Source organism: Melitaea cinxia, chromosome 10 (genome assembly GCF_905220565.1).
Source record: "Melitaea cinxia chromosome 10, ilMelCinx1.1, whole genome shotgun sequence".
Classification (NCBI taxonomy): Eukaryota; Metazoa; Arthropoda; class Insecta; order Lepidoptera; family Nymphalidae; genus Melitaea; species Melitaea cinxia.
The window spans coordinates 17,821,697-17,833,448 of NC_059403.1; the positions used below are offsets into that span (position 1 = coordinate 17,821,697).

The following is an 11,752-nucleotide window of genomic DNA, read 5'->3' on the forward strand; positions in this document are numbered from 1 at the left end:
AATTTAAATAACTGAAGAACTTCAATGAATATAGTAAGTTATAATAACAAGTGGTCGCCCAGTGGTCGAAGTTTGACCATAAATAATTTAAATTATAAGTTTTTCTTATTGACAAGGACAACAGAGTAATACTTCTATAATAATAAACCATCGAGGTGTAGATTTATTATAAACAAAATAGTATACATGCATGTGTATGTCAAATACATGGTAGTGTGTGTAAGGTTTTTTTATTGATTTAATTAATTTTTATACATAATTTTTATTTTATTTTTATAATTGTAAAAAATATTAGCATAGTGCACTCAATCAAGCAGTTTGCGAAATTTCATATTTCTCCGTCCGCGCAATTTTCGTAAAAGGGGTACAAAGTTTTTTCTTCACGTATTAATATATACATAATAATAATAAATTCTCTATTGGACCAAATACTTTACAATTTCTTAATCATTTCTTATGTGTAATTAATTGTCTAGCATAAAGTACAAATTATTTCTTGGTGTAACGTCATACAATGCTAGATAGTTATATGATATGTAGAAAATTAAAATTATATTATAATAAATATGTTTTTATAACTAATGTTGTTTTTACTTCACAAACTACCTCACATAAAAAAATAAAAAATAAAAATAATTTCTTTTGTTGCTATAGCTTATCTGTGTCGAAATAAATTTTGAGTTCAATAAAAATATTTTATTATGCACTATTGTGCTTGTGCAAATGTGCACGTGTGAATGTCTTCACAAAGAAAACGATCTCTAATCTTCAAAGTAATTATAGGTTTAGGACAAAAATTATCGGAAAACAATTTATATAGATTTTCTTCGAAAGATACATCCTTACGTCGCGTCGAGAATTGTCAGCTAGCAAAACTTGACAACTTCACTGAATAAATACACAGAGATTGTCACAACTTACAACATCGAGTCACACATTGCGATCGTATCGAAAGGGTCATCGTCCACAGCTTATGGCTGGCGAAATGCTCAAGGAGACTCGTAAGCAGTCCACGCAGACGGCCGATCATAGTGGCGGCGGACTGTAGTCGGTCGCGGCGGGCGCCGCAATGGCGGGCCGCGAGGGAGTGCGGAGCAGCGCTCGGCTCAGCGCGGCCGGCAGCACGGCGGCGGGCGCAGGGGCAGGCCAGGAGCCCGGCGCGGCGGAGGCGCAGCGCGCGGCGGCGGCGGCGCTGCGGAGGGCCAGGGCCGCGCGCGCGGCCGAACGCGCCGCGGAGGTCGAGGACAGCCCGCAGGTGCTGCGCGACAAGTGCCGCCGACTGGCGCGCGCGCTGCGGGACGCCAAGCATCTCGTGGTCAGTGCGCCCTGTGCCACCTTTCATTTATATTCGCTGACTTATCTGAACTTAACTGTGCTTTCTTATAGTTCCAATTAGGTCGACGGTGTCGACGGTTGCGCTTCGAACATCTTGCACTCTTTGTTACTCTCCTATAAACAAAAGAATGTTACTGGTTGTGGATAAAGCTTGATAGTAGATAGAATAGGCCATTAGCCACAGGCCATACGACCTGTTTCTCTGCAATTAATAAACCCAAACTTTTATATACATATTTGTGAAACATTTCATGAATAAACTGAAATTCAATGGTGTAAAATCAGAAAATATCATTAACTGTTATCTTTGGATATTGTGTCATCCTTCAAATAGTATTTAACACCGTTGAAACAGCCCCAAAGCATTACTATTCAATTAATATTTCACTTGGATTATGTCTAGATAAGAAAGTTGAATTAAATCAAAACATAGGCAGAGACATGATCTTGTAAGATTACATGATATTAACTGCCCTGTGATGACTTCACTAGCTATAAAAGTTTTTGTACTGTAGCTTCCACATTTATGGACTACTATATTTTTCACCCAGTGAAGTCATGTTCCTGGTTAATGTTTTGATTATTATGATTGTGATCCCATATGTCTTAAAGTATGCATCCAAGCAACATCATCACTTCAGCCTATCGCCGTCCACTGCTGGACATAGGCCTCCCCAAGTTTACAAAAAACATCCCGGTTTTCCGCAATCCTCCTCCAGCCTACACCAGCAATCTTACTGAGATAGTCGGTCCAGCGGGCCGAAGGATGTCCTACACTGCTTTTGCTAAGACACGGTCTCCACTCCAGGACACGTCTGCTCTAATGGCCAGACAACCAGCCCACTGCCACACTTCAACTTGCTAATTCTGTGGGCTATTGTTATGTATTACTTTCTTTCTCTCGTGGATAGTCTCATTTCTAATCCTATCTTTAAGAGAAACGCCAATCATAGGCTGTTCCATTGTATGTTAAGTGACTTTAGACCTCTGGACCAGTATCTTCATCAGTGTCCACGTCTTGGCTCCATATGTTAACTCCATATGATATGGATGCATTGTTCGAAGACGTGTCTTTTAAGCATTGAAAATCTTCAAAGTGAAGACTCGACAAAGCCTGCCGCAATAAATTAATAATGGTCGAAGAACTTTCCCAGTCAGGTTGCTCCAAATTTTGAGAGATATTTCCCTGCTGTACCTGCTGTGTATAAAATAAAAATAATAAATTTTAGACAGAGCTAATTTTCTTTCAACTCTCTTGAAGTTGTTATACATTATGAGCCTTTATACGTTTATAAATCACCCTTGAAGCAAATTTCTTAAATTTTTGACACAAAATACCATATTGTAGATTTTTAGATATTTTGTGTAAAAAAAAAAAGTTTATTATGAAAAAAAAAAACCATAATTTCCATTTGTCAGCATTTAACATAATGTTTCCATAAACATCGGACGCAGGTGTACACTGGAGCCGGAATTAGTACGGCGGCTGACATCCCCGACTACCGGGGACCACGGGGTGTATGGACGCGCCTGCAGAGAGGAGAAACTGTTGGGTGAGTGCCTCGCACTTCTCTTACTTTTTGTTTCCTTATTTCAGTTGTCTGTGTTACGACACCACATGCATACATACTTATTGTGAATATACTATACTTTAGTGTAAGGCCACTTTGTTTTGGAGGAGTTTGGAGCCGAAACTTGGTCTCTGAAACTGCAGGATCGCCGTAAAATCGATGCATTAGAGATGTGGTGCTGGAGGCGCCTCCTAAAGATCCCGTGGACGGCGTTTCGCACCAACGTATCTATCCTCAGAGAACTTCGTATCAAAGACAGACTATCATCAACTGTACAACTACGAATACTGAAGTTCTTTGGGCACATCTCTAGAAATGAAAACTCGATGGAGAAACTAGTGGTGCAGGGCCAGGAGGAAGGCAAGAGAGCACGCGGTCGAACGCCAACCCGCTGGACAGACGTCATCACAAGGGCTACTGAGTCCACCATGGTCCAGTGTACTCGCGACGCCTCCAACAGAGGGAAATGGAAGCACATCGCCAGGAGAGCTACCGAAAATATTATCGACCCACCAAACACCCCACTATGTACCTCGTCAGCGCAGCCACGACCACTCTGACAAGAGTGTGCGACTAAGAAGAAGTGTAAGGCCAGTTAAGATGCATAGAAAAAGACTGTTACATTGTGAAAAGGACCAACAAATAAATAAAAAAAATGTACTTCATTCAAGTAGTCGGGGCGAGGTCCGAGGAGTACAGTGGATATCTTAGACATTCCAATTGAAGCTCTTCTAATTTGGTAGCCATCTGTTGTGCAGTGTGTGGTCTAGCATTGTCCTAAAGCAGCAGTGGCCTAGAGCGATTGACTAGCCTCGGTTGTTTAACAGCTAGCTTTTCCATCATGGTTTGCATTTGCTAACAATAGACATCTGCCATAATCGTCTGGCCAGATTTAAGAAAGCTGTAATGAATGACACCAACACTGGTCGACCAAATGCTCACAATTATTTTTTTGAGTCAATTTTCACTTGAGGCAGAATGTGGCTGGCTCGCCTGGGTTCAGCCGTTGTGATGAGCGCTTCTGATTATCGTACATGATCCACTTTTTATCACATGTAATGATTCGTTTTAGAATTCCTTCATTATTGTGCCGGTTGAGTAATGTAACGCAGCAGTCTAAGTGCGTTTGTCGGTTTACTTCACTCAATTCATGAGGTACCCGCCCTTCAAGCTTTTTTACCTTTGCAATTTGCTTCAAGTGGATTAAAACAGTTTTATCACTAACACCCCGGCCTGCAGCTAACTCGGACGTGGTTTGCAATGGATCCGCTTCCACAATAACCTTTAATTCTTCATTATCAACTCTGGTCTCCGGCCGTCCAGGGAGCTTTTTCTACAGCTCGAAATTTCCAGAACAAAAACGTTGGAACCAAAAACGCACTGTGTTTTCTTTAGCGACACCGCAGCCATACACATCATTAACCCTTTGAGCCGTTTCTGCAGCACTGGTGCCACGGTGGAACTTCGTACTCGTAAATAACACGTTTATTTCAAGTTTTCCATTTTGTAAACTGAGTGACGCAGAGATGAAAAAATAAATGATATACTGTTTTCGAAACGAAAATGCATGAGTAAATTGCTGTATAAATTTAAATTTGGAATTCCTAACCAAAGAGGAAATATTTAAAATCAAAGTGGCCAGTAATACTTTACATTTATTTATATAATATTTTAACGTGTCAAAGTTAACTAGTGATATTTCTTCGGCGGAGAATATGCATGATTCAGTCGTGTAACACAGCGCGTGTGTGTGCAGGCGCGTGGAGGTGGCGCGCGCGCGGCCCACGTTCACGCACATGGCGCTGACGGCGCTGTGGGCGCGCGGCGTGCTCAAGTTCGTGGTGTCGCAGAACTGCGACGGGCTGCACGTGCGCGCCGGCCTGCCGCGGCGCGCGCTCGCCGAGCTGCACGGCGACATGTTCGCCGAGCGCTGCCCCGCCTGCCGCCGCGTGTACCTGCGCGCTTTCGACACCACGGAGCGCACGGCGCGCCACGCGCACGCCACGCGCCGCCTGTGCCACGCCTGCGGCCGCGAGCTGCGCGACTCCATCGTGCACTTCGGCGAGCGCGGCCGCGCCGCCTGGCCGCTCAACTGGGCCGGCGCGCTGCGCCACGCCGCCGCCGCCGACGTGGTGCTGTGCCTCGGCTCCAGCCTCAAGGTGCTGCGCCGCTACCCGCGCCTGTGGCGCATGCAGAGCGCGCCGCACGCGCGGCCGGCGCTCTACATCGTCAACCTGCAGTGGACGCCCAAGGACGCGGCGGCGGCGCTGAAGATCAACGCGCGCTGCGACGCCGTGATGCGGCAGCTGGCGCGCCGCCTGCGCCTGCGCGTGCCGCGCTACCGCGCGCGCGCCGACCCGCTGCTGGCGCACGCCGAGCCGCTGGCGCCGCCCGAGGCGCACACGTCGCGCCGCGCGCCGCTCGCGCGCCCGCCCTCCGCCGGCTCCGACCGCTCGTCCTACTGCTCGCTGTCGCCCGCGTCCTCGCCCTCCGCCTCCGACTCGGACGACGAGCTGCCGCTGCGGCGCCTGGCCGACCGCCTGGCCCGCCGCCCGCCGCCGCCCTCGCTGCGCTCCTTTCGGGTCGGTATTTGATGTTATTACGTAAAGTGTACTTTCCGTCTGAGCGGCTTACTGTTACTATTTTTTCGCAATTATGTAACTAAGCCGGGACCGAAGTGGGATAATCGATGAATGAAATGTATTTATGGTATCTATTCAGGTGAACATGCAGTCCGGTGAAACGACGATACTCCTTCGCGCCGAGCACGCGCCCACCGATCTGCCGCCCCCCGAGCCGCCACCCCCGCCCCGCAGCACCACGGAAGCCCTGAGACGTTTTCGAAAGTCGCACGGTCCCCTCGCGGCGGTCAACGGCGTCGCGGTGACGAACGGACATCGGTTTCCCGGATTCGATTTCAACGGCCGCGATCCGAAATCCGAGTCCCCGCCGCCCGCGAAGATAAAGAAGGAGGAACCCGGCGCCGCGAGCGAAGACAAGCTCGCGGACGGTTCGTGGGACCTCGGGAATAAGTTGCGGCGCCTGCTGGAGCTCGAGCCGCGGATCGACGGCGACGGGCTCGAGTGCGACCCCGCGGCGGCGAAGTCCGAGCCCGAGAGCGACGACGACGCGGCGAGCGCGGCGCTCGCGGCCGCCATCATGCGGCGCGCCGTGCTGGTGTGCCGCGCGCAGCTGTACCCCGGCCTGCACACCATCCTGGCGCCGCCGGCCGCCGCGCCCCGGCCGCCCCGCTCGCCCCGGCCGCCCCGGGCGCACCCGCCCGCCGAGTGCGCGTGGTGTCTGCGGCGCTACGGCGCGCGGCGCTGCCTGTGGTACGGGCCGCCGCGCCTCACGCCGCCGGAGCGCCGCGCGTGGCGCCGCGAGCGCGGCCGCCGCTACCTGTGCGCGTGCTGCGGCGAGGGCGGGGCGGCCGGGGCCCCGGCGGCGCCGTCCACGGACGACGGCGGCTGGTACGGCAAGGGCTACCGCAAGGGCCGCCGCCGGCGCCGGTAGCGCCCCCCAGAGAAATGCCGATCGTTCGATGATACTCGACCACCGTGGACGTCGGTGCGAGGATCGCTCGGAAGGTTTTTTGTACCGCGTGCGTCGCAGGGTGTTAGTTAAATATAGTGACGAGTTAAGTTATTGTCCGGCTTCCTTGGCGGTGAGCGAGGCCGTGGTCGACGCGAGAGTGTATGCCAGAGCGTTATTTGTCGAGAGGTAAATGGTTGTGATGAAAGTGCTTAGAGTAAATCGTGTAAATGACTGTATTTATACTGATAAAATGTCTCCGAACGTGGTCGACCATTTGATTGATTTCCTTTTTAACACTACATTGTACAAAACGTGCCAATAGACTCGATTTCCGTTGTACTTGTCATTGAAATCTGTGATTTTACATTCTCATGTTATGAGTGTAAACGAGAACAGAAAAAGCGAGCGCCACTGTCGCGACTCACAGCTGTCGAACAATAAATGAAACAAATTAGGTGATAAGAAATAATTTGTAAGTAAATCATGAGAAATAATATGTTGTGTCTATTTATTTCAACCCAACGAGCTTTAACTTTAAGAGCGTTGTGTCGTGTAAAGTTGCCAACGCCATCTAGAAACTCCATTATAAAACAAATTAAATTGACGAATCACTGCGCCTGAAACCATTACATCTTATAGAAATGCAATTACTGTTACCAAACAAAAAAGGATTGGAGCTAAAATTCTATATTGATGATAAAAAACTTAGATGATTATGACAATATCAAGTGATCGATAGATTGGTGTTTTTAATATGCAATTATAATAAAAACCAGCACAAGTGTCTGTTTATTTTATTTATTACAAATTTTATATATATACTAGCTGACTCCGCAAACGTTGTTTTGCCATATGTGTTATAAACCCCCCCTTAATCCCCTTATAACTTGGGGTATGAAAAATAGATGTTGGCCGATTCTCAGACCTACCCAATATGTACACAAAATTGCATAAAAATCGGTCCAGCCGTTTCAGAGGAACATTGTGACACGAGAACTTTATATGTATACTGCTGCCCACGACGTCTGCGTGAACGCTATACAGCACCAAAAATACCTACGATTATACCTTTTAAAATAACACTCATTTACCCATTTCTTCTTTACATTTCATATCTGCAGAAAAATATCATAGATGGCGCTGCTTTAAAATTTTCTTGATACTACTTATATTCATTTAATTATGTTTATCGGCCTAAGTTACTTATATTGCGTGATATTTATAGTGAGAAGCTAGCTTATAGCATGGTTATTATTAACATAATAACAACAACATTCAAATACGCGTCGTTAATTTACGTGTTGTTACAGAATGCGTTGAAGAAATAAAGGTTCACTGCTCGTTCCTCGTAGGTGATAGCGTGATAATATGTAGCCTATATGTTGACCCGACTTCTTGATAATATTCGTGCCAAATTTGAAGTAAATCCATGCGGTACTTTTTGAGTTTATACCGAACATACATACAGACAAACAGACAAAATTCTAAAAACCATAAAATACCAGTAAAGTCTAAATACCAGTTTTGACTTTCCTACCATTTTATTATATGTATAGATAAGATATATATCGTAGAGATTATCTTTTTGATACTTAAATTTCATTAATAACCAGGAGTCTTAAGGCCAGGCCAGTTTTAACACCGTTTATCTCAGAATTTGCTTTATTACTTGAGATATAATTTCGACTTAATCTCCATACAAATTGTCAAAAACCTATCGCTTGCAGACAAAACCAGAAAGAGTATTGAAAACGGCTGTAAATACGTAAGTGCATGTACAGCTGGATTTGAACGATCTCCACGAGATTTATTCAATAAAGAATAGCCGATTTTCATAGTATCAGCAATATTTCCGTTTTTTAACCGACTTCCAAAAAAGGAGGAGGTTCTCAATTCGACTGTATTTATTTTTTTTTTTTTTTTTATGTATGTTACATCAGAACTTTTGACCGGGCGGACCGATTTCGGCAAATTTTGTCTTAATCGAAAGGTGGTGTGTGTCAATTGGTCCTATTTAAATTTATTTGAGATCTAACAACTACTTTTCGAGCTATATCTAATAATGCGTTTTTACTTGACGCTTTTTTCGTCGACCTACGTTGTATTATACCGCATAACTTTCTACTAGATGTACCGATTTTGATAATTCTTTTTTTGTTGGAAAGAGGATATCCCTAGTTTAGTACCATGATAAGGAAACCAGGATCTGATGATGGGATCCCAGAGAAATCGAGGGAAACTCTCGAAAATCCGCAATAACTTTTTACTGGGTATACCGATTTTGATAATTTTTAATTTAATCGAAAGCTGATGTTTATCATGTGGTCACATATAAATTTTATCGAGATCTGATAACTACTTTTTGAGTAATCTTTGATAACGCGTTGTTACTTGACTATTTTTTACTTGACGTTTTATTACTCGTCGATGTAATTGAAGTCGGTTTTTTTTTCGTTTGCGAGCAAACACAATTATTTTTTTACAATTTTAGTTTTATTATGATTTCTTAGCTTGTGTGCTAGAGACCTTCATGTAAGACAATGATTAAAGAAATCCTCATACACCTATGTGTATATGTTCATTTCGAAATTAATCATTGTGTTTTCCTAAACAATTACAATTCTTTATTATTCTTATTAGTTGATTTTTTTATTAAAAAAATTTTTGTTGACAAGAACTCACTAGAAGTATGGTTTATAACTCACAGAACCAATGATCACGTCGGGTATAGTTTTGTGTTTAATATTTTTTGTCCTGTAGTCTGTAATATCCCATATCTGGGTGTAGGCCTTTTTCTCCGTGTAGGAAAAGGATTGGAGCTTAGATACAAATGGATATGGATACGAATATTTATGAATATGATATCTCTCCTGAAAATTCTAAATAAAAACTATGATTTGTATGGGAAGTTATTGTAAACTATTGTGTATTTGAAACCTGGATTCCAAAAATTTTCATAAACTTTTATATGGACCTTTCAGCAGGGGAAGCTTTTACTAATACTACCTAATGTAAAAAGATGAATATAGCAAAGTACAAAAATAACACGGAAAAAATAAACTGCTATTCTTTAAAGCCAGTCTTTTTGGTGCTTTTTTTTCAAAAGATCGAATTGTTTATATAAAGAGATTGTAACAGATGTGCCGTTCTAATTTTAGAATACCATAGGCATCAACGCTTGCGCTTGCGTAGTCAGGAAGCGTTATCGGCAATCGCACGCATCCTTAGTTCTCCAAACGCGGCGACTAGATGCTTCATTAATGATAATATTCATTGAGCTCGTGTGCCATTCGTTGTCCCTGTTTGTGTGCCATTTAATAAGTGTCTGCTTGTTTCAATAGAAACTATCAGGTCAATGATCAGCGACCAGCGTTTATTTTAACTGTGTTAAAAGTAGTTCCTTAACTCTGTGAACTGTTTCGATTCTGTTGATTGTTTTGTAGCCGCGTCGAGAAAAAAGGTATGAAGTTCTGAGTTATGACTTGTAATTTATTTTAAAACGTTCAAATATAAAATTGTATTAAAATAAAAATTAATATTCTTTATAAAGACAAAACTTATCCAAACGAAGTTTTATAAATATTATTGAATATTTTGTAGATAATTCATTTTGTATTTTCATTTGTTTGTATTTAGTCATAATAGTTTTGGTACGGTCTGTAACGATTGATTGTTACTAATAACGTGTCATTAATTTTAATATATATAAATTACGCGTCACGTTGTTTGTCCGCGATGAACTCCTAAACTACTTAACCGATTTTAATCAAATTTGCACACCGTATGCAGTTTGATGGAACTTAAAAGATAGGTTATATTTTATTTCGTTATATTTTATTATTATATTCAAGAAAAAAAAATAAGGCGCTACGAAGTTCGCCAGGTCGGCTAGCTAAATTATTAATACTAAAATTATTTAATGACGGTATGCTCAGCGTATCGCGCATACATAAACGGCATGCAGCATAGTAGGTATTTACTATGCACGATAGACAGTTGTTTTTTTTATTTGGTTTGGTGACTAATTGGATTCAATTATTTTAATTGTTCATCACAGAGACTCAAAATCATACACATAAAAAGTACAGCCAAATTTAGAACCGGCCTAGTGAAATATCATTTTTTTAAAGTACATAAAAGTTCTTTACGCGCCCTTGACTTAGTGAGTAAGCTGGTGAATGCGTGGCGAGAGCGTCACGAAAACTGTCATCAGGCGAGGCGAACGGAAGTTGAGAGGGAGATGTAAGTTAGATGGAGCTAAAGAAGTTTGACTTCGGTCATATGGTCTAAAGCACAATTGTTTTTTTAACCGACTTCCAAAAAAGGAGGAGGTTCTCAATTCGACTGTATTTTTTTTATTTTATTTTTTTATGTATGTTACATCAGAACTTTTGACCGGGTAATCCGATTTCGACAAATTTTGTTTTAATCAAAAGGTGGTGTGTGCCAATTGGTCCCATTTAAATTTATTTGAGATCTAAAAACTGCTTTTCGAGTTATATCTAATAATGCGTTTTTACTTGACGCTTTTTTCGTCGACCTACGTTGTATTATAGCGCATAACTTTCTACTGGATGTACCGATTTTGATAATTCTTTTTTTGTTAAAAAGAGGTAATGCCTAGTTTGGTACCATGATAAGGAAACCAGGATCTGATGATGGAATCCCAGAGAAATCGAGGGAATCTCTCGAAAATCCGCAATAACTTTTTACTGGGTGGACCGATTTTGATAATTTTTAATTTAATCGAAAGCCGGTGTTTATCATGTGGTCACATATAAATTTTATCGAGATCTGATAACTACTTTTTGAATAATCTTTGATAACGCGTAGTTGCTTGACTATTTTTTCGTCGATATACGTTGTATTACTTGTCGATGTAATTTAAGAGGAAAGGGTACCGGCTCTTTCTCCATACAAACGTAGTCGACTGTTTTCTCCCTGGATAATGGCACTAGATCAAATATTTTTGTGACATAGAACTCTTTGCTGCGCTGACCATGCCCCTATGTTTTGATTTTTTTCATATTCTTATTATCATAGGAATTAGGAGCCTTCAAAAACTCGAAATATTGCATAATTTTTTGTACATTTTCAGACACTCATTAAAAAAAATATACGCATATTTTCAAAAAAATGAAAACATAGGGGCATAGCCGAAGTCGTCTTTTATTTTCTAAAAAAATTTTTTTTAAAAAATTGCCATGTTTTGAGGAGAAAATAGTCGACTACGAAACACTGTTTTGGTCAAAAATTATATACCTAAAACGGTCTGAGCTGCAGTTGTCCCTTTCTTGCTTTTTGGGGGATAG

At 42.5% G+C, this 11,752-nt stretch overlaps 1 protein-coding gene across 1 annotated transcript; it reads left to right on the plus strand.

The window, feature by feature from the left end:
* Positions 1 to 1,069: 1,069 nt before the first annotated feature.
* Positions 1,070 to 6,936, plus strand: LOC123657505 (NAD-dependent protein deacetylase sirtuin-7). Its single transcript, XM_045593047.1, has 4 exons — positions 1,070 to 1,315; positions 2,791 to 2,888; positions 4,663 to 5,488; positions 5,628 to 6,936. Exons 1-4 carry the CDS (start codon positions 1,070 to 1,072, stop codon positions 6,417 to 6,419), a joined length of 1,962 nt encoding a protein of 653 aa, XP_045449003.1. The 3' UTR covers positions 6,420 to 6,936.
* Positions 6,937 to 11,752: the final 4,816 nt, after the last annotated feature.